This window comes from Martes martes (assembly GCF_963455335.1).
Source record: "Martes martes genome assembly, chromosome: 2".
NCBI classification, from domain to species: Eukaryota; Metazoa; Chordata; class Mammalia; order Carnivora; family Mustelidae; genus Martes; species Martes martes.
The window spans coordinates 139,440,353-139,467,679 of record NC_137889.1 but is presented as its reverse complement, the minus strand read 5'-3'; the positions used below and the strand labels follow the sequence as shown (position 1 = coordinate 139,467,679).

The window sequence follows — 27,327 nt, the reverse complement described above, 5'->3', positions numbered from 1 at the left end:
CAGGTGGCTAAGATTAAGGAGAGATCACGTGTTGGCAAGAACACAGAGAAACTGGACCCCTCGCGCTGTGGCAGGAATGTAAGTAAAACAGGGCAGCTGCTTTCGAACAGTCTGGTGGTTCATCAACAAGTAAACACAGAGTGGCCAAATGAACTAGCAGTTCCACTTCTAGGCGTAAACCCCTAAAAGAAATGAAAATATATGTCCACACAAAACTCGGACACACATGTTCACAGAAGCATTACTCATCATAGCCAAATGGTGTGAGAACTCCCCAAATGTCCGTGATACGGAGGTGTCATCGCGGGGCCATATTCCACAACACGCAAGACCCCTGGAGACGCTGTGCTAAGTGAATGGAGGAGGCAGACACAAAAGGCCACACGTTGCTAGGACGCTGTCCACCCAGAAAGGACAGAGCCACGAACAAATCAGGAGGGGCCAGGGGCTAGAGGAAGGACAAGGGGAGTGACCACAAATGGGGATAGGCTTTCTCCTGGGGTGACGGAAAGTTCTGGAACCTGGTGTATAGGTTCTGGTCTAGGTTATACAGTGCACTTCATGCCACTAAGTGGTACACTTTGGAAGGGTGAATTCTAGGGTGTGAGAGTATGAGGCTGTTTTTTAAAAACACAAAAACCGTGAGGTAGTTGCTGGCATTCTGATGCATAACCATCACCAAAGTGCTCCGTGAGCTGGAAACGCAAGCGGTGACACTGAGTGGCTCATGACCCTGCTTGTCTTAAAAAACAGTGTTTATGTGAAAGTGTGAGGTTTCCTATAGTCCCTCTGAGTGACCACTGCCCAGGGAAAAGGCTGGGAAGTGGGAGTTGGGGCTCTGCAAGGACATGCTGCCCGTGTCACCTCCAGGCTCTCAGGCAGGCCAGACCCATATAACCCAGATGGCAGTGGCTCCTCAGGGCAGGGCTGTGGCTCCCCAGGGCAGGGGAGCGTCAGTACCTCTGGGGCACTGTGAGTAGAACGCGCACTATTTCCTCCCAAGAAATCCATGCAACAAATGGTGGCTGTGGTTCCAGCCCAGTCCTGTGTCTGCGCTCCCATCCTGGCACCCTGGCTGAGGGAGGCCGGAAGAGGGGCCGACAGCCAGGGGGGCTGCACATACCACGTCTGGCCCTCTAATTCAGCGCATAGTTAAACTGGTTTGCAAACTTCTCGTGCTTCTTCTGGTCCATCTGATTCATGACTGTGACCACCCTCTGCACAGCAGCCCTGTGGGGAAAGCAGAGCAAGATGACATCAGGGAAGCCTGGCCAGGGCTCTGGGCTCTGAGTGTGGTCTGGCTGGGATCAGGCCCTAGTCTTCAGTGGCTGCCCCATGCAGACCGCTCAGACTGTGCAGATGGGCAACACAGCCCAGAAGTGGCTGCAGCTTACCTGTCCGGAGCCTAAAGCAACCCCATGGGAGCCCCAAGCCCCGAGCCCGCAGAATCCTGACCTCACCAGTGCCAGGCTGCACCACAGACTGACAGCAGAGCCTGCCCAGCAGGCCGGAGGGGGAGCGGCCCGAGGGCACAGGCAGCAAGGCAGCACCAGACCCTTCCCAGTCCCGTGCACAGCGCCCCAGGACAGAGCCTCGGGGCAACACCGCAGGCCTGCCAGCAAAGATGTGAATGGGCCATCAAGCATGTCTTGCTGCCCAGCCTGTCTGCTGCCTGCTCAGCAGGGCCCTGGGCCCAGGAGGAAGCCTCCAAGGCTGCCAAGCAGCGATGCCCTGCTGCCCCCAAGTGCCCGTGTGACCACCAGGTGCGACTCCGGGGCTCAGTCACCTGTGGCCCTCCAACAGGACGAGCTCACAGGGCTCCCTCCTGTCAGACCCTGCACAGGCCAAGTATGTGGTGACGCTGGCCAAGATGGATGTGCCTCCTATGGCCGCTGCATGGAGCAGAATGCCTTCCAGGTGTCATCTTCTTGAGAAGGCTGCCCCACGAGGATGGCCTGACGGCACCCACGATGTGTGCATAGATCCAACCAAAGAGGCCACGGCCTCACAGGACTTCCTACAGGAGCACCCTGAGTGTGCTCGTCTGGCCAGCCCCGGTGGTGGGAAGGCAGAGAGAGCACTGGCTGGCGGCCTTCCTGCCTGGGCCCTGTCGAGTCCCCAGCCGCCAGGCATGTCCAGCTGGGCTGTGGAGATGCCCCCTCCCCGGCAGCATTGGCCAAGGTCTGCTAAAGCAGAGACCCATGTGGTGTCTCCCACCTCCCCAGTCTCGACCGGCCTCCCCTGCCCACTGTCCCCACGTGGATGCCCCCGGGCACGGATCACAAGAAAGCCCCCCCAGGGCCAGCTGGCCCTGCACCAGCAGCTCCCATGGAGGCCTCCCCCCACCTCCAGAAAAGGAGGGAGCGCTGGCTGGTCAGTGAAGCTCATCCACCACCTTCGGGGTGACCAGCTCCAGGCCCCTCTAGTGTCCCCAAATCCAGGGGCAGGGGGCAGGCATGGGGCAAGTAGCTCTTACTTGGCGAACACCTTCTTGGCAATACGCGCGCGGGCGGTGTCGGAGCGCCGCTTCAGGTCGGTGAGGCCAGGATGCTTCCTCCTCTTGCCCTTGCCGCTCCTGCTTGACCCAGATGAGCCAAGGTCCACTCCAGTGGCAGCCTCCACATCTCTCATAAACTCGGGGTCCTGCCAATCTGCAAAGAGACCCCAAGATTTCAAGACACTCCTGACACCGAACAGAGAGCCTCTCTCCCGAGCCCCGACCCTTCTCGGCCCACTGCCAGCCAGCAACAAAGGGGGCGGATGGCAAGGCAGAGCTGCCCACCCATCCTGGGCCCACAGGCCCCTGGCCACCAGATGCCAGAAAAGAGCTGGGACGGGACCCAGAAGCTTCATCTGGTGTACCCACTAGCCCCCTGGGCAGGAAGGTAGCTGAGATGGGCGCCAGTGGCAAGCTACTTCCCAGCCTCCAGCAGGACTGGCCCACCCGGCCCCCAGTGACAGTGGCCAGACCCATCTGCTCACTGGTGTTTGGGTGCAGCAGGGGAGCGAGGGCCCAGCGCTCAGGACAGGCTGAGCTTTCTTTTTCACTTGTCCAAAGAGGACTTGGCAATGGGCTTCAATGAGGGAGTCAGTTTACCAGGGCAGTTCTGTTCTTCCTGCTATGGCCCAGGTCAGGCAAGGCAGCAGGGGACGCTGCTCCACGTCCCACAGAACTGGGCCTCGCTAGCTGTGGGCTGCACCACGGCCAGGCCAGCATTCTCATCTGCCAGGACCGAGGGATGCTTTCACTGTCTCATGCCGGGGTCCCCATGGCCCCGCTCCTGCCCTGGCTTCTCCTTCCCATCCTGGCCTCAGCTTCCTGGTCCCAGTGGGAGCGGGCCTACGTCTGGAAGGTGGGGTTGGGCTCTGTGAGATCAGGCGCATCCTGGTCAGGAGGGCGACAGCACAGCCCCCCTCATGTGCCCAGACCTTGGGCCACTGAGCCCGGCTCACAGGAGGGTGCCAAGCGCCCCACATGCCATTGTGCCCACCATGCCCACGGGAACCCCACAGAACGTGCACCCCAGACAGATGGCTAGGCCTCCCCAAGTTGATTTTTTGAAGTGAAGGAGTATGGGGCCGCACAATTCAGATCCAGGAACGATTAATCCGAGATTAAGGAAAACTGTCTAAACAGTTTATCTCCCATAATAAGAAGGTGCCACAGTTTAGGGGCCCAGTGAATGGAGCAATTGTTTAAACACCACGGAAAAATACCGGCGGCCAGGAGAGATGGAATGAGCATCTCAGTAAAATGAAGGAGCAATTTAAAAGCCTTTGAGGAAAATCAATAGCTGCCGGGGCCGCACGGCCTTCCTGTGCGCTGGCGGGCCTGGAGCTTGGCGCATTGTCACCAAGGTTAGTGCCGGGGAAAGAAAATTGCTGCGCGTGCGAGGGAGGCGGGGATCAATACTGTAGTTAGTAAAGAGATGCTATTTCACATCTGACTGGCCAGCGCCGGCCCGCGGCCGCAGCCCGATACCTGTTGTTAACAAGTCACCGAGGCCTGGAGAACCAGATACTCTTCAGGGTTGACACAAAAAATACGCACTTAATTTGCTACTGAGTGTGAGCCACCAGGGAAGGCCTCGCCCCGCGGATTAGTAGGTCAGGGGCCCCTCCCTGCTGCTATCCCCTGCCCGGAGGCTCAAACACAGCATCAGCCCGAAATCTCACATCTGTCAAAGGGAAAGACCCCACTAATGACGATAAACTCCACCTGGCTGGGACCCTCACGTACAGGCCAGTGCTGCCCCCACGCACATGGGGGCTCCGGGTCCACAACGTGGCTTTCTTGGGACAGCGAAAGCCCCAGGTGGCCAGGACCTCCAGACCCTAGCCCAGGCTTGACAAACCACAGAGACTCCGAGACGGGTCAGAGGTCTGATGGGTAACCCCCACATTCTGAACATACCCACATGCTTCCCAGACAGTGAGGGCCACTTCTAGGGGACACCATGTGGCCCTGCTATTCAGGGGCCCTCGGGAGTCATGGGGTGGCCAGCCTGTGGCATGTGCCCAGCACAGCGCACCGACACACATACCGTGTTGAGACAAGTTCCCCAAGTTGTCCTGAGAACAACACTTCTGTGGTTCAAGGCCTGAAGCTGGTCTATCAGCCAGAACCTGAAATGGCCTCTGTGCAGAACTGGCTCCCGAGACCAGGGGCTCAGAGCCTACCTGGGACCTTCTTGTGTCTGCCTGGGCATGCACACATGCATGTACATCCTACTTGGACACCTGTGTGCACACACCCACGCACACCCCATTTGCACACCTATCCCACTCGCACACCTGTGCACACAAGCACACGCACTCACAGCTGTGTGCACACACACATGCCCCAAACCTCCCATGCTACAGAGAACCTGCCACTCTCCTCTCTGGAGCACGGGCTTCAGCCAATAGCCTTCTTACCGTCATTCTCCAATTTCCTTAAAAACATGATTCAGAACCCAGACCCGAGCCACCAAACATGATGGCTTCTGGCCGTGAGTCTGTTTCTCCCGGGGGCAGCGATATAAAAACCTGCCCAGACCAGAAGCCCGTGTCCCCCGGGGTGCTGCCATGAGTTACGACCACGATGGAGGCGGCAGGTAGCCGCTGGGTCCCAGGCTGTCCCCCCACACAGTACCCAGCCATCTGCTCTGGCCCCAGACCTACCTGCACGCCCCGCCCCCTTCTGCAGCCGCCTCTGCTCCCAGGCCCTGTCCTCTGGTTGGAGGGGCCGGCCCATGTCATCTCTGGGGATGATCTTCCCGTGGAATGGACACTGGGACAAAGAGGAGAGCAGTTCTGGCCACAGCCACCTCCCTCACTCCGGCCACCTGGTGCTCAGCGCAGCACAGGCGCAGGAGGGGTTGTGTGGGGCAGGCATACAGGAACCAGCGCAGAGCACGGAGGTCCTGGACGTCAGACCCCCAACCCCGGGTACAAGGTGGTGGCGGAGCAACTCAGGCCAGCCATGGACAAGCCCTCTTTGAGGAGGGGCCCCTGCCAAGGGCCACAGCTGGCTTCACAGGGGCCGGCGAGAGCCCAGCACTCCATACAGCTGCCCCATTCCAGCGGCAACCATGCCCGTGTGTGCCTGTGGTCTGCTGGCCGTGGCTGCCACCTCACCTTCAGCCGGTCCTGGCGCTCACAGAGCCGGCCGTCGGGCCTTGGGGCGCGGCACCGGTGCCGGACGGGCTCAAACCTCCCTGCAAAGGTAATGGAGCGGCTCTGCAGCATCTCTGAGACAGCGGCACTGTCCACTTCTGCGTCCACCTCGCTGGGCTTCCAGAAGCGGTGCTCAGAGTCACACCTGTAACACCAGACTCTCAGAGCTGCCATGGGGAGGCTGCCTGGCACTGTGGCCGCAAGGCCAGGCCAGGCAGGGCAGTCTGAGGACAGCGGACCCAGATTTCTGGACCCTGTCACAGGTGCCACAAGCCCAAACTCAGAAAGGGTCCTCCCCTGTCCAGCTTCCATGGCTGCCCCCAGCCTGCTAGGACTGCACACTTCCCAGCAGGTTAACCAGTGGATGCACCTGTGTCCCCTTCTCATCTGTGGCCCCCAGAGGACAGCGCCGGCTGGCACAGCGCAGGGACAGCTCCAGGAAGTCCTCGCAGAGCCCCAGGCCTGGCCCATGTGCAGGGCTGAGTCAGAGCACTGGAGGGGCGAGGATGGGTCAGGAAGGGCCCTGGGCCCAGGCAGCCAATCCTTCACATCCCATGATGCCAGACTGTAGGAGGACGGTGCAGGACGTCTCCCCAGGGAGTCACAGGAAGGCTCAGAAGAGGTCTGAAAGGCGCCCCCCGGCACAGTTCTGTGGTCCTACTAGAGCCTGCATGTGGTGATCGCCCCCACAGGGAGTGTGAGGCAGAGCTAGGCCCTGGGCCTGGTGGTGTTTGCGGGCCGGGGAAAGGTGGGACCAGACACACCCACACTCACTTGAGGATCTTCCCTGGCTGCTCCTGGCCCCAGTAGCACAGGTCCACCCCAAAGGGTACAACAGGTGCCCGGGCCCGCTCTGCTGCCAGCTTCCCGGCCTCCTGGTGTCCCATAGGTGCCCTAGCGAGGTCACAAGAACAGGACATGCTGACTGTGCATGCAAGAGCTGCCACGGGCCCCGTCTCTCCCTCTCGTCCTCTGCTCTCCTCAAGACACAGACCCCGGGGTGAACACATCCAAGCAGTGACGTCTGCCACCTTGGGCTCGGGGTCCAGGACAGCTGGGTCCTGGCACCAAGCCCACCAGTGGTCTTCAGGGAGCTCTGCAGGGAGCTAGTCTTGGATCTTTGGACTTCTTCCTGGGTCTGACACCTGTCCCCACCAGCTCTCCGAGGACCCCTCTATCCCATGCAAGCCAGAGGCACAGACCAGGGTCACCCCCACACAGCCAGAGGGGTCTGGGCAGCCTGCACCAGGCAGGGGCAGGCATCTAGAGGTCACCTGGGGCTCAGAGCAGGGAGCGAGCGTCCATGTAGGTGGTAACGCTGGGCAGCAGCAGAGGTGGGGTCATGCGCCTCCTCGTCCCGCCTTGTTGTCCTCCTGGTCTGCAAGCCCCGGGCAGTAGGGTCCTTCTCCAGCCCTGGAATAGAGAGGAGCTGTTCCTGGCCACCGCTCCCATGACCCCAGACCGACCCCCAGGGGCACTATGCTCTACCTCTACCCCCTGCTGACAGCCCAGCAGTGATGACCCGTGTCAGCCTGCAGCCAGGCTCCAGCCAGAAGAGGCCACCATGCTGGCACCTCCGTACACCTCCACCGGAGAAGGCCAGAGACGAGGCCACCAGGTTGCAGAGCTTTGTAGGCCAGCGTCCATCCCAAATCCTCACAGCAGGGCGAAGGCAGATTCCTAGCACCATAGGGGCCCTCCCTGGCCCCCGCCGGCCCCTCTCTGCAGGGTGTATGGCCACACTGCCCCCGTGCAGGCCAGGGTCCCAGGGTGGCACACAATGTGGGTGGCATCAGCAGAGGTGTGCCACCCCAAACTCGCCGTGGGAGCTTGAGGTCCTGTGGGCTGAGCGCAGTCATATGTGAGGACTGTGACATGCCAGGAAGGAAGCTGAGCAGCATGTTCCAGAGAGAGGGCGAGATATCTGGCAGGTCAGGTGTGTTGCATGCTCCCCAAGGGCTGTGGGGCCCGGAGCACACCGGAGCTTCGGAAGAGGAGGGGAGAGCAGAGACCCCCACAATGGACAGCGGTAATGACTCAGGGACTGCAGCGGGCACCCCAGGTGGTGGGCACCCCGGGCAGTGGGCGTGGGATGAAGCCAGACGGCAGCTTTCACAGCTCAGGTGCGGACACCGGCTGTGCTGCATACAGATGTCAGCATCTTCACTACTGGCCCCCAAAGCACAGAAAAAATACCTGGAGTTGGGAAGCAGTTGAAGAAATAAGACACCCAATTTTGCTGGAATTTGGGAACTACCCAAATGGCCCACTGAGTGTCAAGAAAGAGAAAGAGAAAACATGGCTGGTAGACTTACAAGGAAACTTAAGGACGATAAGATGAAGAGAAAGATCCAAAAAGCTTCTAGGGAGGAACAGCAGAAAGGGCGAAGGACAAGCATCCCACCGACACCAGCGTTTTTAACAGTGACCGTGAACGTGAAGTCTCTGGAGTTCCTCCTGAGAAGCTTGAAAGAGAAGACGAGCTAGAACTTTCTATTTAGCTCACTAGCACCCTGTGGTGCCCGTGAGGGACAGCCTCGCACACATGAGACCCTTTCTGGAGCCACAGGAAGGCCTGCTTTGAAAACACTCTCCTAGCGAGTCATCAATCCATCTATCAGGGAGGAAAGGGAGTTTGGGGCAAGGCTTGCGAGTGGGAGCACAAAGTGATATCTCTGCCTCTCACTGCACATCTGGCACCAGAGCTGAGCTGGGGTGAGCAGGGTGCTGGGCTGGGGGGTCGCAGGGGGAGGGCGGTACAGACAGCATTACGGGACCAGGACCGTGCACAGAAAACATGAGGATGAATCTTTCAAAAATAAGGGATAACTCTCAGAAAAATCAACGCTCTTACAATTTTATCAATATTGATGGAATATTTTAAAAACTAACAGAAAAAATATTAACCTACCAAACAAAAGGTGGGGAAAGAAAACCCAGTGGGTAATAAAGTGTCTGGGACATTGAACAAACAGAAACAATTCATTAAATGGATTAAAATCAGCTAAAAGGCAGATTAGTTCTAAAACTTTTAGCAACTTGTGGTCCACACAAGACCCACTTAAACAGTCAACAAGACGATGAAGCTAAAGACAGCCATGCAGACTCACCCTGTAGAATGGGACGGAGAAAGCAAGGCCAACAGTGTCGCCAGAAAGACCGTGTTTCAGGCTCCAGGCACACAAGGAGAAACACAGCACACGTGGTAAGCGGCTCAGGGGCTCGCCATGGCCGGCTCTGTGGACCCTCACACAACAGACCAAAAAGGCCAAATCCACAGCCACATGGGACGCTGCATCCAGGAAGCCCTTCAGAACACAAGCACACCTGACAGGACCACAGGCAGGAGGACCAAGGGGACCTCAGCGCCCCCAGACCACGTCCCTGGGCCATGGAGCAGCCAGGAGCCGAGCAAAGGGCAGTGACGACCCAGACGTCAGAAACCTAAACACACAATCAGACACTCCCTTCCTGAGCACACGCACTTGCGGTGTAGATGACCCTGCTGAACACAGATCCACCCAGCACCCTCCAACACCAACTCATGAACACTGGATTTAGAGAGAACTGGAAGGGATGTGGCAGCACTGAAGACTAAAGTGTGTGCTTTAGGCGTGGGCTCTCTGCAGCAGGGGCAGCCTGACCCGACTCGGGGACATCCAGCCCAGTCCCCCGCAGTGTCGCAGGCAGCAGCGGACGGGCCCCTTTCTGTGCATGGTCTCCCTGGCATGTGGCCGCACACAGCTTCGCGGGGGCTCCAGAAGCCCATAGGCCCTGTGCAGGAAACATGTGCCCGCACCTACTGCAGATGCCTGGCAAGCCCGCCCACTGCCCTTTCCCAGGTTCCAGCAGCTGAGAGCAGAGGACAGAGCTGCTCGGGCATGACAAGTCCCCCAGGGTTGGGACCCCAGGCCAGGTTCCATCATCACCACGCCGCCTTGGCCCCAGCTCCCCGAAACCCCCCAACACCCCCACTCGGGATGTTGACAAGATGTATCACTGACTATACAGAGCCTGTCGCAGACAGCCAACTCCACGAGTGTGCACAAGCCACGCACACGCGCCTGGGGTGCTGGGGGAGGCTGATAAGTGGGCATTGTGGCATTTAGATGGATACAATCACAGCCGAAGGATCAATACGTGAATTCCTAGGAGTTACAAGAATGAAATATATTTTTCATTGATTTGTTGTTTTAAACCATTAAAAAGATGGGTAAGCGTGTTAAAGCAGAGTAAATACTCAGGGCGCTAAAAAAACACGACCATTTTCACATTGTTGTAGAAAATCAATCTCGCTGACATACACTTTCAAAGTAAAACCCCAAAAAGCAGCTGGTGTGCCTCAGCCCGGGAGCAAGCATTCTCTGGCAGAGCTGGCCACTCAGCCATCAGACGGGCACGGGCCCCAGTACAGGAGCTGGGCTCAGATTTACTCCCACCGTTGCTTTTAGAAAGAATCCTACAAATGCCCAAATCCCCTTTTTTGTTTAAATTGACCAAGTGGCACCCATTTGCCTGGAGCGCTAAGGCAGACAGGGTGGGAGCGATGAATCGATAGCGGGAAATGGAGAGGCTGCGGCTTCCGCACGGAGTTAGGCCGCCGAGCTTGACATTATTGATTTTACCTAGTTCAGCTGGCCTTGTAATTAAAATGTAAATTTGAGAAAGAGATTATGTCCTGACAGAAATGGTAGGATTAAGGGGAAGATAAAAGCCCCTCGGTGAAAATTCACAGAAAGAAACGAGAAAGAAAAAGCACCAGCTTCCGCAGCCGTGTGGATTTAGACCAATCTACTTCGGGTTCACCTGCATTTAATTGAAAAAACAGAGGCAGAATATAAACCAGCGTTATGAACTGCCTCGGCTGCCACACTTCTGTGTCTGGAAGCCTCCAGAGCCCTGGGGCCTGCTGGGGCTCCCAGTGGGATTTAGGGTGGTGGTGAGGGTGGGCCCACCGGGGGCACAGCTGTCTCTGGGGCCCTCCCGACCCTCGAAACCCTGTGGCCCTAGTCCAGCTGGGTCCATCACCGCCAGGCCCCCCGCAGCCCACCTGTCTGTGAACACAGACCCACGTCAGCCGTGAGCATGACCTTCCGGCTTACATACAGGATGTCGTGAGCAAAGGGAGGGGGGCCGGCAGCAGTCTTGCCTCTTTTCCTGGGCTCCTGAGGTACCCTCCATGGGCCAGGCGTGGCTATGGGCACCAGGGACTTGGGCCCTCCTGGCCTCACGAGGTGGTGGTGGTCAGGTGCCCTGGGAGCCCAGAGCGGGAGGCAGCCTGCACACTGTCAGGCTTGCAGACTATCGGGATCGGCAATGTCTCCGTGGGGACAGCTCATCTCTGCTCCCTCGTGGCTGGGGCTGTGGCTGGCAGGTCCCCTTGCCATGGTGCCAGGGCTGTGCTGAGTCCAGGCGCATGTCCTGTGACAATGGCGGGCCCACCCAGCCTGTCGCCCAGTCCCCTCGGCCACTCCTGCTCAGCACCTTGCCAGTGGGAGTGGCGGCAGCCCCATCGTCCCTGCTGGAGGCCATGGCCTCCGTGGCACAATGGATGTGGAGCAGACGAAGCCCTCTGCGGACTGTAGCTGTGCTCCCTGCTACTACCAGAGCTGGCTACCAACACAGCCCCAGGCCGAGCTCTCTCTTCTGCGGAAAAGGCTCCATGCCCTCCAAGCAGGACGTGCAAAGGGCCAGGCCAAGCGCCTGTGGCTGGAAAGGGCCGAGAGGACCAGCTGAGGGTCAGTGCAGGGCTCCCAGGCCCGAGGGGCAGGGCCCGGGGTCTCTGAGCCCGAACTTTGCCGGATTTGCAGCTAGCCGCAGGAGGTGCTCAGGCTGGGGCTGCCCATCACCAGACTCCTCTGCTGCAGAAACCTGGAGAAGTGACCACACTGCACCGTGTGCGAGCTGCTCCCTGGCAGTCCTGGCCCCACTGCCCACTGTCTCAGCCTGGGCACAGGCAGCCTCGGGTGTGGCTGGGCTTCTGCTGGGCTCTGGCCTGGGCACGGGAGGGCGCTCACTGCTCCTAACAGATGCCTTGGGCAGCCTCCAGGTCCCTTGTGGGGGCAGGTGAGGCCTCTGGCCACAGGGAGCCCCTGCTCCAGGGCGGTGGGGGGGACGGCAGCATAAACGAAGCCATTTCAGGCACAGAACACAGAGGAACAAAGGGCAGGAGGGGTGCCTAGTGGTTAGAGGAAGACCTGAAAACTAAAACGTGAAGGCCTGCGTGGTTGGGGCAGAGGGCGAAGCATGCACGCAGGCCCTGGCAGGCAGGGGGCAGGGATGGGTAGTCGCTGTTTCCACATCCAAGCTGGTGCCTAGGGAGAGGACACCAGGCTGGTGGCCAGCCGGCAGGAGAGGAACCAGGGCTATGCCAGCGGCAACCGTCAGGTCTGGATGTGCTGCTTTGCATGCTGCCCCTAATGGGCCCCAGCTGAGCTGCCTACCATCTATACCCTGCGGAAAAGTTCACATTTCATCTTACAGACTCAGAAACAAGTCGACTATAGTCTGTTTCTCCACAAAAGCCATGGGTCTTGTTTTTATCGGCCTCGTGTGTGTGTGCTGGGTGGATTCTCGGGCCCACACCCCCTCACCAGACGGCCACCATGTTGGGGTGCAGACGTGCGAAAGGACACCCCAGACAGGAAAGAGCAGTCACAGCTGGGTCTGCACTTCCCAAGGCACAACCCTCTGCTGCCAAGAGCTACACAGGAGCCCTGGGCCAGTGGCAGAGTCTGTGACTCCACAGGTGGTAAGTGGGGACGCCAGGGCCAATGAAGCCTGAGGACTAAGGAGCTGGTGAACGGCCAGCAGTCTCCCGGCACCTCGAGAGTCAAACCACATACCCACAGCACTCTCCTCCAGGCACAGGAGCCATGCGGGCTCTCTGTCCGCTCTGGGGTACCCGCACCCCTCTTGGACTCGCTCCCCTGTGCTGAGACCTGTGTATCCCCAGCAGGGCTGTCCCTCATGGAGCACCAGCCTGGCTGTGCCCACTGAATGAGTGCTGGGGCCTGCCCACCATGGACAGTGGGAGCACACGGTGGGGCAAACCTCAGGGAGGAGACTGGACTGAAAGGACCTGGGGCACAAATGGGGAGAATCCCATGATTTTCAGTGACAGCTCTGCAATGTTAGCAGGCGGGGTGGCCACCATAGCTGGCTCCCCTGCTCAGTGGGCCCCAGACCCCAGATATAAGGTCACGCCCTGAGGGTCAGCATCCTTAGCAGGACCCCCCTCCCGCCCCCACTGCACTCACCATACTCAGGCCGCAGGTGGTCAGGGATGCAGGCCTCATACCCCTCCTTCTCTGGGACCTCGACAAAGTCCCCATCATCCTCATCCTCATCCTCGTCCCCTGGGGCTGCCACCTGTGGAAACCCCCCCCAGATGTGCCTATGAACAGAGCACAGAGGCCTGGACATTCCCAGTCCTGCCTCTGTGGGTCAGGCGTGGGCTGCACCACAGCCCGGAGACCAAGGATTGTCTCCAGGCCTGGTCCCACTCCTGAGCTCACGCCAGATCCACAGCTCCGAGCCTAAACCATGCACAACCTGCCCCACCGCCTGGTGCCCTTTGAAATGCCAGGGGAGGCAAGGAGTGAGTGTGTTTCCAGAGCCCCAGGACAGGCAGGGCCGCCCCTCCCTGCAGGCTGAAACACAGCGTCTGGCCGTTCTTGGGGCAGCTCTGGGGATGTTGGTGTGACTATGGCATTTCTGAAATATTCTGTCCTTAAAATTAACTTGTTAAAATGCCAAAAAGAAACAGTTTCCTTTCAATGATGCCCCTTTCCCCATCCAGGTCAGTGTGGTGAGGGGTCCAGAGCTTCCAGAGGAGCTGGGGCCCACCTCCACCCTAGCCTGCCCAGAGGGCCTGAAGAACTACAGGGAACCAGCTTCCTTCCACGAGACCCAGACCCCTGCCCCAACCCCGCTGGCTAAGTAGCACCTGGCCTCTCCATGGAGGTCCCCACGGAGGACTTTGGGCCACCACACACTGGGGGAGTCAGGCTACTGCAACTGGCCCCACATTCTCAGTGACCCCCCCAGGGGTCAAGCCCCAGGATGGGACTTCGGGGAGAGCACATCACAGGGATCGCTCCTTCCTGAGAGGGTCATGGCAGGGAGGAAGCAGGAGCGCCTGCCCCACTACCAACCCACCTGGGAGCACTCGGGGGCCAGCTCAGCCTGACCAGGAAGTGAACCCCGCACCACAGTTTCAATCCCCCAGAAGGAAACCCTCAGGATGGGGAGCCCTGTTGGATAAACGCCAATCACCGAGGCAAACTCTGGAGAACCTCATGACACGCCTTTACTTCCGATGTCTTTCTCTGCAGCACAGCTCACAGGCACCGGTGAGGCCCAAACAGAGAATGGACAGCCTGGTGACACCGGGGGCAGGAGACCACCCCAGGCTTGGCTGAATAACAGACGCCGGCAGCTCCCCCCCACAGCCGCCCGCTGCCAGAGCCAGGCCTGGTGGCAGCCACCAGCAACCACGTCTGCCGTACCTGCAGCCCAGGACGCCTGCCCCCCAGGAGGCATAATCAGATGCAAATGCACTATGTTTGGGCACAACCCACGGCGGTGCATCTGGGAAGCTTGGCAGACATTAATCATGGGAAACTGTAATTTTTTGTTATCAGTCTAACACTGATCAAAAGGGAAGCCTGTCTCCACCACTGACCTGTGAAACGTCCCAATTATACTCTTTGGAAATGACAGGGGCACTTAACTCCCGAGCTGGGCAAATGACGGCGATCAATCACGTTTGAATAACAATGAGCCACGGACCTGAAAATTATTTTTGTATAGAATCTACCCAGGAATTTATGAAAGGTGGAAAGCAGCCCAAGGTTTTAGGGCATTACGGTTCTCGGCTAGTGCAGTGCGTATCAAACACTAAACAGAATTTATGTGTTTTAATTTTCTAAAAGGTAGATGTGGACGGGGTGCTACAATGCATAACAGAGCGCGGCGGGTTTTAAATATGGGGGTCATTTTCATAAAATATTACGTTCACCACTCACACCCTTCAATTTCACCAGGGACTTTTACTAAAATTTTTATTTCCTAAAAAATATTCAGCTGCTTAGCTAACTATTAGGAATTACACCCTTTTTCTCCCCAGTGAAAACTGTTTATTCCCATGATGAAATACAGAGCCCAGGCGGCTCTTTGTTCTTAAATTAGCACCGACAACGTGTGCCAGGTCGTACCCACCTCCAGGAGGACCCATGGGGTAAAAGCTACCCCTCAGAGTCCCCGCAGCCGGGTCACTGGCCTCTGCAACAACCCACCTGTGCACGTGAGCGGGGAGCTCTCCGGCCACGGGTGGCCCCTGGACCCATAGTGACCCCAGGCCAGAGACGGACTTCACTGCTAACACCGGATCTGCAAATCCGCACTCCAGAGCCTCCGAGTTCAACATGGAGTTCCTGGGGCTGCGACAGTGCTCTGAACCCCCCCAGACCGTGGGGGAAGGGCAGTGACATCTGCTGTCCAGATGCAGAGGAAGCCCCTCGACTAGGCACAGTGGCCGCTGCTGTGACACCTGTGTGCCCTGCTCCAGGGCCTCACACCAAACACTGGCTCAGAGAACAGAACACCACCACCAGCCAGGCCAGAAAGCCCTCTCTAGGACCCCGGCCAAACAGGATGGCCTGGGGAAACTGAGGCTGGCAGGAAGGAGCCCACTGGAGCCAGTCCTGGGTTGAGACAGGGAGGTGGCCAGAATCCAGACCTGAGGGAGGTGAGGCCCTGGGCAGGGCGTGGGGCAGGGGTGTGTGGACACCCTGAGAACCCTGGGAAGGAAGGAGATCACGCCACAAGGAGGCAACTGGTCCTCAAAATGGGGTCCACTTATGAACTGTTCTCATTCTGCAGCTCCCCACCCCGCCCCTGCAGCATCTGGGCTGTGCACCCACCTCCTCCAACAGGTGGAGTCCCTGGGCAGGCGGTCAGAGCCCTGTGGCCCACCAGACGCCTCCCACACCAGGCGGCCCTCCGGGAGACGCCAGCCGGCTGCAGCAGGGAGGCGCCGAGGAGGCCTGTGGGCCTTCCGCTGGTATCCTAAACATGGATTTGCATCCACAGTTAAAAGGATTTAGAAAAATGAGCTTCTAGGATCATAATTAAACAAGCAATAAAACATCTAAAATATACAACACAATCAGCTTACAGCAGTGGGGGTATCAGGGTTCCTGATTATTGGAGGAGGAACAGGAAGAGCGACCTGGTCTGGGAGCGGGTCTGCCCGCCAAACGCATGCCCGAGATGCAGCTGGGACTGTTAAATAAATTTTGTACGATCTAATTAACTCGGTGCGCAATCTCAATTACTTTTCACCCAAGAAATCACTTTTGTTCAGTTTTATGTGTGTCTGTTTCCCTTTTTAAAAAAAAAAATGATGTAAGGCCTCGTCAGACAAGTGAGCTCCAAACTGCATTTGTCTTTCAGCGGCTTGATGGCCATGCATTTAAAACCCCATTCTATCTTATAAACTAAAAATTAAACGTGCTCAGCTGTGATGGTCGTCATTGCATCTGCTATTTATATGCTAATGCCCTCCCTGGAAGGCCGTGCAAATTGCCCAGCCCAGCCAATATCTCATGTGCATCTCCAGTGGCTGGGGACGCGCCTTCAGAGGGCAGAGGACAGTGGGGCTGCAGGGCTGACTGGGGCAAGTGCAAGGGAACAGGGACCCCAGGCCACCACCACCCAGGCCACACAGAGGCCTCTCGGACGCAGACCAGGCTGCATACACATGGCCTCCTGCTCAAGAACGAGCGCCGTCGTGTCCAGAGTGACTGGCGCCCCCTTTCTTGTCTGATCCAAATGGGCTTGGGATGCAGTTCCCCAGGGCTTCGCCTTGGCAACGGGCTGCTAGCGGCGCATGCTGTGGGGCCACGGGATGCCTGGAGGTCCGTTTCCAAGGCGAGGTGGGATCCGGGCACATCCATCCCCCAGCACAGGTAGCCACCCAGGAGCCGCAGGCAAGCACCCTCTCCCCTGCAGCCGCTGCCCTGGGGAGGCCCGTGGGAGCGGACGAGCCGTGGGACAGGATGCCAATAGCATGACCACGGAGCACACAGTGCTTCCTGGTTACAGCCAGCCACTTCCCCAGTTCTCACCACCCATGGAAGTGGCATCCACACAAGAACAGGGAAACCTGCTCCCTCAGCCCAACCTGCACAGGCAAAACGCAGGTGACTGGTGCCCTCAGAGACTGAAACTCACGTGACTTCCCCCAGACTCAGTTTTCCCACCTGTGTAATGGGGAGGTGACGCCACCTACCTCCCAGGGCTGCTTGTGGGAAGGTGTTCAGGGGCAAGAGGTGCACAGCAGCATAGGGCGAGATTGGGTGCAGTGGGGTTGTGCTCCAGGGCCCTAGGGCACAGGGGAGAGGGCTGCCCCTAAGCACTGGGGAGCGTATGTGTGTTCTCCCAGCGCTGGAGAGAAGGGTGGAGGCGTGCGGATCCCTCCCCCGGCTCCAAGCCCTCAGCCACCGAGTGGCCTTCAGCGTGATGGAGGGAGCCTCGTCTCCAGGAAGGTTGTTTACTGGCCCTGCCGAGCACAAGGTCCCCACTGCCGGCTGATTTAGTTTCCCTGCCTCCCTGGGGTGCCTGACTCGTTCAACATTTCATTCCCCCGCTTCCCGCTCTGTCCTTTTCACCTACAGGGAGCTGGCACTCACGTGGTTCCCACGGTACAGAAAACTTGTGGGACACAATGACAGAAAGAGCGTCCAGGGCCCCTGCCCGAAGCGGGAGGCAGTTCCTCTGCCACAAGGCCCGTCCGCTGGGGAGACCGCTCAGGCAGGCAGGGGCGGCCGGCGTGGGAGAAAGCCTCCCAGAGCCCTGCAGGGCGATGTCTGCTTTTGGAATGAGATGTGCTGGCTGTCTAGACCTTGTGGCCACTGTGTCAGATGGCTGGTTGGTGAGAACGGAGACACCCACACAAGCATCTCACCCACTTAAACCTACAACCCAGCCACTAAAAAAACCCCCATCTTCCTGAGAGTTTACGTAAACTGATGCTTGAAGTTATTTTTTCAGACATATTAATTGGCAGGAAATTAATATTTTGTTAATTACACAATACAAAATAATTAGTGATCTTGACCACATAATTAAACCACAGGCAATTTGAAAGTTTACAAAGGATTTTTATCAGTGTAATGAATGTAGCAGGCGCGGATTATTACACTCCCCATGGCAGCAGGCTGGAGACTAAATCTACCCAATGATGCTCCACATCGATCTATCTGAGATTTATCCCCAGCTGCTCCCAAACACAACAGAGACACACTCTATAAAACAAACAGTTAAACGTATTTAAACTGGCTTAAATACTTCTCAAAGTCGGAACCTCTGTGTCAAAGGGAAAACAGTATGTAGAAACCAACAGCAACCCCAAACCAGAAAGGGGCCACCTTCCAACACCCCCACCCCAAGGGCTTGTTCCCCATGGGTCCCCGACTTCGGTGGCACACCAGCCAGAAGCCCTGTGTCTGTTCTCATCTCTGGCCCATCCATCTGACGTTCTCCAATACTGAATCCCTCGTTCCCAAGTCAGCGCCCCCAGCTCGGCCTAATGTGCACAGTTAGGACGCTGAGCCCCTATGGGAGGGGAAACGCTAAGGCAAACCACGTAGAGCAGCTCGCTGGTGATTTCTAGGGACTGCAGTGGCTCCCGCAGCTGCTGGCCCTTCGGGGAGCGGGAGCCGATGGGCAGATACACAGCGGCTATTCTGGGAAGCGGCGCTCACCTGAGCAGGGCGCTGCCGTTCAGCCACTCACGCCCCAATCACTTCATCTCCAGGCGCCGCAGCCCGCCAGCGCGGTGAGCACAATCTCCAAGGATTTCAGAGCAGTTCCTTTTTTCAATCAGCTTGTGGAGAAGTGTCTGGAAAGCGTCTGCGCCGCTGACAAAGGCAGGGACGCTCCCTTCCCACTGCGCCACCTTCCCCCAGGCAACCCAGTGACCCGCTCAGTCGGCCCTGCTGTCCCTGCACAGGAGGGGCTGGGCCCCTTCTCCCACAGCACTCCTTGCCAGCGCCCCCAGCATCCCCGATGCCCCTAGCACCCCCAATGCTCCGTGGAGCAGCATGGAGCTGCCCCCACCGGCTTGGTTGTCTGGGGGCAGTGCAGAAGCTGCCCAACAGTCCCAGCGCAGTCAAGACCCTGTGGGGGCCCCAGGAGTCCATGCGGAAACAACAGCAGCCACAGCAGAGCCAGGCAGCCCAACCCTGGCAGTCCTAGGGCACCCAGGGCAGGGCTACTTCCACACGGGGAGCCTGAGCCCACTCTGTCTCCTCCAGCCCTTGGGGCGTTTGGAGAGAGGCCCCCCAGCTGTTGTTCACTGGCCGCCGCAGGCTGGAACCCACCACGCCGAGTACATTGTGCCTCCTGCTGGGAGGCTGCGGCTTCCAGGGACACGCGGACCCCTGCCTCACTGGGTCCATTAGGAGACGGGCCCTTCCCCTGGGGGCTCTACAGCCACAAGGCAAGACGGTTCTTCCGCCAGCTCTAGGCTCGGGGCCCTGTGGGCCCCAGTGGTGCTGCGGACCCCAGGCCCAGTGGGACGAGGTCATGCTGCCCAACCAGCCCTCACGGCTGCCAGGGCTCTCCCCAAAACCCCCGCTGCTCTGAGGGTGCCTCCCCAGCTCCTTCCCAGTGCAAGCCCCTGCGGGGTGGGGGGGCGCTGGTCCTCAGAGTGCCATAAAGGGGGCACCCAGAGGAGCCAGCCCGATTCCCCACCCCTCCCTGCTTTCAGGCCAGCCTCTGCTCTGACGCCATGATCCTGGCTCATCTAATGTTCAGAGCTAAATCCTGACATGCTGGGAAGAGCTGACCAGATCACCTCCCTCCTGAGACCAGAAAACAACCTTCCTTTGCTGTTAAAAAAAAAAATAACCACCTTGGTCAAAATTCACACAACTAACTTCTTAATGAGGTCACATCCCCCAAACAAGGCTCTTCGAGGAATCTTGTGCCCACAGAAACCCCTCTAGGACATTGGCCAGCAAATACCAGGCAGCATGCAGGCTGGGCTCCCTGCCCAGAACTTTCCTCTGATGCCACAACTTTGTGGAAGAAAGGCAAGACCGCCCTCTGCCGGTCTCCGGGGGCCCCCACACCTGCACCTGGAGGACAGCCAGTGGGGCAGATGCTCAGAAACTCACACAAGGGCAACGGCCCTGCGACAGGTGTCCAGTGGCCCTGGAGAGATCAAGGTCATTAAGGGCCAAGACCCAGCGTGTCACCTACTGTCCATCCTAGATCCGAGTGGCTCCAAATCTGCTCTCTTCCCCACTGGGGAATGCTGTTCCTCCCACCCCAGAGCTCCCACTGGAAACAGTTACATCCACCCAGAGCCAGGGCCCCGCTCGGTGGGCCAGGTCCGGGGTCCCAGCACCCTGGCAGAGAGGGGCACTCTGGGATCTGCCTTCTCACTTCTGAGAGGCCAGCAGCTGTGCTGACACCCCCCACCCCCGCAGTCCAGCTCTGACTGTCCCACCCTGCTGGCAGGCCCTGAGGACACCTACGGAAGACATGGCTCTCAGGTCCATCACGGACATCAAGGTCTAGGTCCTGGCACAGGCCATGGGAGGTGCCTCAGGAACTGATGGACTTCACCTGTGCCCCATCAACAAACGTGGGCCTGTCCCAGCTCTACAACCTTGCCCCGGGACCCAGCACTCAAGGGGACCAGCCACCCCCTACCAAACCACATGGGGCCCGTGACATGCCACAAGACCAGCAGACACCCGGCCTGGACTGGCTTCCCCAAATGGGGCACCAGGCCACATGTTCACCCCACCTTGCCGCCCAGGAGCTCCTCTGTGGGGCCCTGCTTAGGACCATGATGTCCACCTCCCCAAGCCAGGGACATGGCCCTCTGCATAAAGCTGAGACCAAGTCCTGATTCTCAGTCTGCCTCAAGCACCCTGACACCGAGCGCCCTCGGCTGCAATGTAGGTGGAAGGGACAAGGCCCTGAAGCCTGGAAGGCCCTTACCAGCTCACAGGAGGCTCTGCTGGGGTGCTCGGGGGGGCTCAGGGTACGGCTATGCAGCGGGGCTAGACTAGGTCTCAGCTCAGCCCACGACCTCCTCCTCCTCCTCCAGGGCCCTGAGATCTCCCTCCAGACTAGACCACACACACTGCCCACCCCCCCACTCTGCCTCCCTGCTCTGCCACTCCCTCCCGCGGTGGACCCTGTCCCAACCCTCCAACCTCGGGGAAGCCTGTTGCTCTCTGGCCCCTGGGGCCAAAGCTTCCGTTTCAGGAGAGGAGCTCCCACTGAAGTAGGAACCAGAATATTCCCAAAGCCCAGTGATGCTTGCTGACTCAGAAAAGAGCTCAGAGAGGAGATCTCCTTGCTGTCATCCCTCCCCAGCCCAGTGGTGGCACTCACCTCCCTCCGGCGCCCCTCCTCAGGCTTGATGTCCAGCTCTTCCGACCGCCGCAGGGTGGTTTCCAATTCTGCCTTCAGGTCGATGGCAGCTTCTAAGTGCCCGCCGTGGATCCCCGCGCGGGTGAACAGCTTCCAACAAGGGGGCGCATCACTTGGGCGGAACAAGGCACCCTCCCCAACACCCCAACTCACCCTTGCACACCCCGTGGAGCACATAGTCCTTCCCTACCAGCCTCCCCTCCCCGCGTCATCCCTGCACAACCCGGCACGTGTGACCTCACCTGGACCCAGGATGGCACAGCCCTCCCCACCCCCCTGCAGTGTCACCCCTGCACACCCCATGGGCCCCTGACTCTGCCCAGGACCCCGGCACGCAGACCCTCACCTGGACCCAGGAGCGCACAGCTGGCAGGAACTTGTTCTGGATAAGCTTGAGCGCGTCCTGGGCTGACTGGATGACGGCATGGTTGTCCTCATCCTCATGCACCCTCAGGCTGTCTGGAACAAAGCATGAGGGTCACTGAAGGAGCCAGGGTGGATCACCCAGCACCGCAGAGGGACCACCCGTACTGCTGCCCACCCGGCCCCAGCCACGTTCTGCCCGGGACCCTGCATCTCATGCCTGAGAAACAGATGCACTACTTAAAGATCTGGCTTTGGCAGGGACCATCTCACCTCGAACCTAATGCCTCCCCCCACACCACACCCCAAGGCCCCACACGGCATTCACACAGGCACACAAGCCCCAGGCCATCCAGCAAGCCCGGAGAGCTGTGGAGCCCCCTCCCCCATACAGCCCATACCGCGGCTCAGTCCCACAGGCCCTCCTCTGCATCCTGTCACCTGGTTTGTCTCTAGCTAGGCACCCCACCTCCTGCACATGGCCTGCTCCCTGGCCCGCAACAGCTGTTAGCTCCCTGGGGCTGCTGACACCCAAGAGGTCCAGGGGCGGCAAGTCTTCACACAACTAGGCTGACCAGCCTTCCTCTGTGAACACCCCTAACGGGCCCCCAACCACCCACACCCCACACGCTGCCGGGCCATATGGGGCCCCACCTCTCACATGGCATCTTTGTGAACGTGGTGGGAAGCCGCGGTCCAACTACGTTTCCCTCCAAGCCAGAGTGGGGGGCACCTGATCCCTGACAGTCACCCTCTGATCCCGATGGGCCAGAGACCAAGAACTGCAGCCTCCCCAAGGGCTCCCCAGTCCCCCAGAAAATGAGGCCAGCCCATCACAAGGAGGACCTCAGGGTGGAACCGCGGACTCCGAGCCTTAAGTCACCCCTCACCCCAACCTTGGAGTCTCTGCCCTGCTCACCGTCTGGGGAAGTATGGGCTCTCATCAGCATCCCTAGGGCCCATGGCTGAGGGGAGAGAGCCCTGGCCGGCCAGCAGGAGCTACCAGTTACCTGAGGAGAGCTCCACATCCAGCGTGTACTTGTGGGAACCCAGCCCATGGCACCGCACGAATTCTTCCTCGTCACTGTCTCTGTCACTGTCCTCCTCCTCCTCGTCCTTGGCCCCTGCGGTGGTCTGAGGGGGCCCCGCCCCACTGCTGGCTCCTGGACAGCCGGCAGAGGCAAGCAGGGTCTTGCTACAGCAGGGCTGCTCCTCGTCTCCATGATTGCCGGCACTGGCCCAGCTAGGGGCACTCTCCACAGACACATCAAAGGCCACTGTGGGCAACGAGGTGCCCAGGCCTGTGGCAAAGTCCAGTGGCACCAGCAGCCGGAAGCAGCTCTCCACCTCTGTGAGGCAGCGCCGGATCTCCTCGGCCATTTCTGCAAACACATGTACGGCCTGTCAGGGCCACCAGCACAGGGCACTGCCTCCCCTGGTGCAGGGCCCAGGATCAAGGGTAGGGCGATGTTCCGGGAGCAGGTGGGCCCAGGGGCAGGCGGGCTGGGTGGTGACATGTCACATGGAAGTACAGGTCTCCTCCTGCCCCCCACCAGAGGCCAGTGCCCTGGGCATGCAGAGGCTTGGTGACCACTGGGAAACCACCAGCTCAGCAGCACGAGGCTGCCCTCTGGGATGTCCTCAGAGACACCCTCAGGTCTGGACTTTGGCCATGAGGGTCACGGTGCCCCGGACACAGAGTGGAACGTGCCACCACGGACAGAGCTTCTGGACAAGGGAGGCCCATGGGGAGCCATCAGGACACACACCACTTCCCAGTCCTCCCTTCGCAGCACATCTTGACCATTCCATTCCGGCCAGCCACTTCCCGATGGCATCTGCCTGGGGCTAGCCAGCACCCTCCTCAGGCGACAGAGGCCTGCTTCCAGGCTCCTCCTAGGCCAGGCGAGCCAGAAATGCCTTCAGCTTAGGCCTGCCCATCATGGAAAGGGCGGGGTGCTCAGAGAGATCAGGTTTTGGGAGTGGGGGGTGTTGGCAAGAGGAAACAAGGGCCATGAAATGAACAGACACATGTCCCCTGCTTCCCCCAGCGAAGAGACCCTCCAAGAGGCATGAAGAAGACCTTCCATTCGGCACCGCCAGGGGGCGCGGGAGAGACGTGGCCGCCCAGAGGTTCCTGAGAACAGGGCTCAGGTCTGCCCTAACCTGGGCACGGAGGGCAGGCTGCACAAAGCCCTGGTGCAGCACAGCAGGCCCAGTGCCCTCAGGCCTGATAAGTCACTCACCCTCCATCTCCCTGATGGCCCGCTCAGACTTCTCCCTGTAGATTCTATCCAAGCGCTTCTGCTTCTCCTCCTCCAGCTTTCTCTCTGCCAGAGTCCGCGCACTCACGTCCTGAAAATCCACCTGGGAAATTAAAGGGGACATGAGACCTGACTGCACAGAACACAAAGAAAGTAAGTCAAACAGACCTAGGAGACGTGCCGGCACCAGCACAGAGCCAGATCCTCCGGGTCCCTGGGGTCCAGCGCTTCCAAACACAAGGAAACACACTTGACAGCAATGATCGATCCCCAGCCGAACACAGCCAGCCCACAGTCCAGAAAGCAGCATGCCTCCGAGAAGAGTGTGCGTGCGGGGCAGTGGAGGGAGCCACTCGCCCCACCCCGGGGCCTGGAAACACCCCGGGAGGTGACCTGGACATGCAGTGTCAGGCAGCATGCTCAGGCTGTGGAGGGGACCAGCCAGCTGCCCAGACAGGAGGGCAGGGGTGGTGGCAGCCAATCCTGGTGGGTCTCACGCACCCAGGACCACCAGAGCCCACAGCAGACCCAGGATGGACTCAACTCCAGGACACAGAACAGGGTTGCATCTGAGAAGCCGACCTCTTTTTCTCATTTGGCTTTCTGTGAAGTCGGGACCAGAGGCCCAGCTCCCTCCACCCGGACCTGCTGCCCTGCTCCCGGGAGCCCTGCCCCCAACACTGGCTGGCCCTGAGAGACGTCTGTCCACTAACGCAGTACAGAGCGTGCGGCCTGCCCACCTGTTTGCTGTGTCTTAGAAAGTGGTAGCCCAGAGCCAGCTTCTTGTAGGCCGCGCCGTACTTATCGTTCCACCCTTGGATGGCCCGGGTGGCAGCCTGCCGCAGCCTCTGGGCCACCTCCCTGGGGGGCGGCAGGGGCTGCTCATGGTCAGTGCCCAGTGTGAGCTCCAGAAACTCCTGGAAGTTGGAAACAACCAGCATCCTGAACTGGTGGGACCGGGCGAAGAGCTCATCTATGGCCTGGAATGCGGAGAGGCGGATCTCGGCATGGTCCTGGCTCAGCTGGGCCATGAGCAGGTGGTAGGCACGGCTGAGTTGCTCCTCCGAAGACCTAGGAACACCAGTCATTCTCGCCAAGGCCCGATCCTGTGTGTGTGCACAGTGTGCAAAGCAGCAGGGATGCACCCTCTCCCACTCCCCTCCCTTCCGTCCAGAGCAGGCTGGACCAATGACTGCCCTCAGGTCCCCACATTTCTGTATGACCCACAAGCAAGAATGGCTTTTACGTTTTTTAATGAAAGAATAATACTTCATGACATGTGAAAACCACGAGAGCCAGCGTCAGTGCCCATCAAGTTTTATTGGGACACAAGCACAGCCGCCCCTTCACATCGTGCCCATTACTGTCCATGGCTGAGCGGCCATCGCAGAAGACTTTATGGCCTGCAAAGCCTCAAGGAGTCACCATCCGACCCCAGCAGAGACCCCTGGTCCCCAGACTCCCCTGCAGGCACGAGGCCAGGGCACCGAAGCAAGGAGGAAGGGACCTGCCGCCTCTCCCCCGCAGAAGCCGGCACACACCCTGCCCCCTCCTGCCGCCTCTCCCAGCTACCTTCCCTGCAAAAGAAGCCACCGCTGTTCTGGGTCTCCAGGGAAACCTGATCTGAGCTGCAATTTTTTTTGTCAAAAGTTAAAAAACTTCATTACTTAAAATTACTTCATTACTTAAAATCACTTAAGTTTTCCTGTTTATCCTGTATTTACAGGATAAGGACAATCAGTGAATCTCAACTTTGTCCCAGCTGAGGCCTTCTTTGAAGTGTTCAAGCCCAACACGCCCTCCCCCTCAACCCTGGGACCACTGCCCCACAAAGTAACCGCCCGCCAGAGCTGGGACCTGCAGGTTCCTGGGGGAAACACCCTGGACCGTTCCTTCCCTGTACAGAGGCCATGGTGGGGGCAGATGGGCGGGGCTGACAGACACAGGTGGCAGGAGGCCTGCCCCCAGGAGTGTCTGGACCTGCAGAGCCAGCCAGTGTGAAACGCTGAACCTTAAGACATACTTGCAAATTTTCTTCAGTTCCTTCATTTTCTCAGGATTCAGCTGGGGTTCTCCCGAAGTCGTGAGCTCTTCGACCAGGTTGGACAGTTTCTGATCCATATCTAGAAATAACGTGTGGCAGAGACGTGGAAGGACCACCTAGTCTTCGCGGTCTGTTACACGTTTCCTGAGCTCACTGTGTCCTGGGCATTCCGGGGGGATGCAAGGCTTGCCCCTCCAGCCCTAGCCTCTGATGTGACCTGGCTGCGGAAATACAACAACGCAGATGGTATTCTGGGCACAGCATTTTGGGTGGTAAATCAGGAAAAGCACAACAGAAGAGTAACTCTAGAGTTCTCCAATTCCACGTGGGAGGTACCTCAGCAACCCAAGAATTCAACTGCCTAGATAAAATTTAAATGAGCTTTTCCCAAAGGTGCCTGTGGCCCTTTCTCCATTCAGCACACAGCTCATTCACAACCCACAGGAAGCCTCTGCAGACGGCTGAGAGACTGGCTACGGGCCAGCATCACTTGCACCCAGAACTCCAGGGCTGAGCACGTAGCAGGTTTTCAGGAAGGGAAATGAAGGGCGAGGTTGACGGCCCAGGAAGTCGGTCACTCAGCGGGAACTGAAACTGGGGGCAGCACGGGGGCCAGGCTGGCTGGGGGGCTGCTTCCTTTGGTAGAAGGAGGGGCCGGGCCCAGCACTGTACACGCGCCCCTCCAGGAGCCACTCTCAAGCAGTAACGTTTGTCACTGACACTAACTCAGTACCCGCTTGGCAGGTGTAGGGAGCTGCTCATCTCATCTGAGCACCCTCCTGGTATCCCCCACTGACCGTGGGTCCCTCCCCATGGACTCTGCCAGAGTTCCTAAGCCCAGGGTACCATGGCCACATAAGACAGAAGAGGGGGTGTCTCAGGGAGGAGGAGAAAGCAGTGACCAGGGAGGAGGGAGCATCCAGAAAACGGAAGGGGTCAGGGTCAATATCCTAGTGAGGAGAAGAAGGGGATAGTGGGGGGGGCGGGTGGAGGAGGGGACTGTGTGAGGGGAAGAGGAGGAGGCAGAGGGGGCAGCAGAGGAGGATGGATAGGTGTCCCAGGGAGGGGGAGGAGGGATGGCGTCCTGGGCAGGGAGAAGGAAGGACAGTGTCCTTGGGGACAGAAAGAGAGATGGTGTGGTGGGGGGGAGGAGAAGGTGGTGGTGAAGGTGTGGGAGGAGGAAAGGGAGGAGGGATAGTGTCCCAGGGAGGAGGAGGAGGAGGTGGTGGTGGTGGTGGAGGGGGTGGAGAAGGGCTGGTGTCCCTTAGAGGAGGAGAGATGGTGTCCCAGGGAGGAGGAGGAGGAGGAGAGATGGTGTGGTGGGAGGAGGAGATGATGGAGGGGGAGGAGGAGGAGGAGGTGGTGGGGGGGGAGGGAGAACAGTGTCCCAGGGGAGGACAGAGAGGAGTGGGAGGAGGGGGGGGCAGTGTCCCAGGGAGAGGGAGGAGGAGGAGGGGGAGGAGGCGGAGGAGGATGAAGACGAGAGGGAGTGGGAGGAGGAGGGGGGTGCCCCAGGGAGGAGACGGATGGAAAGGAGGA

At 59.0% G+C, this 27,327-nt stretch overlaps 1 protein-coding gene across 2 annotated transcripts; it reads right to left on the bottom strand.

The window, feature by feature from the left end:
• UVSSA (UV stimulated scaffold protein A) lies at nt 1-26,009 on the bottom strand. 2 transcript variants are annotated; one of them, XM_080796141.1, is made up of 14 exons: nt 25,768-26,009; nt 24,485-24,815; nt 23,727-23,847; nt 22,491-22,862; nt 21,464-21,576; nt 21,079-21,207; nt 12,918-13,029; nt 6,933-7,071; nt 6,433-6,552; nt 5,620-5,803; nt 5,164-5,272; nt 2,477-2,651; nt 1,124-1,230; nt 1-182 (listed from the first exon to the last, which is right to left on the bottom strand). In XM_080796141.1, the coding sequence occupies exons 1-13, from the start codon at nt 25,863-25,865 to the stop codon at nt 1,137-1,139; spliced, it is 2,097 nt and encodes a 698-aa protein (XP_080652267.1). In that variant the 5' UTR covers nt 25,866-26,009; the 3' UTR covers nt 1-182; nt 1,124-1,136. The 2 variants fall into 2 exon arrangements, with proteins under 2 accessions (XP_080652267.1, XP_080652266.1); XM_080796140.1 differs by having other exon boundaries at nt 1-1,230.
• Nucleotides 26,010-27,327: the final 1,318 nt, after the last annotated feature.

Excerpts from the sequence above, each read along its gene's own strand:
- UVSSA (XM_080796140.1), bottom strand. The coding sequence starts at position 25,865 with ATGGATCAGAAACTGTCCAACCTGGTCGAAGAGCTCACGACTTCGGGA. Across the intron at positions 13,030-21,078 it reads AGGAGGGGCGCCGGAGGGAG|GTGGCAGCCCCAGGGGACGA; the intron begins GTGAGTGCCACC and ends GGGTTTCCACAG. Across the intron at positions 5,273-5,619 it reads AGCGCCAGGACCGGCTGAAG|TGTCCATTCCACGGGAAGAT; the intron begins GTGAGGTGGCAG and ends TCTTTGTCCCAG.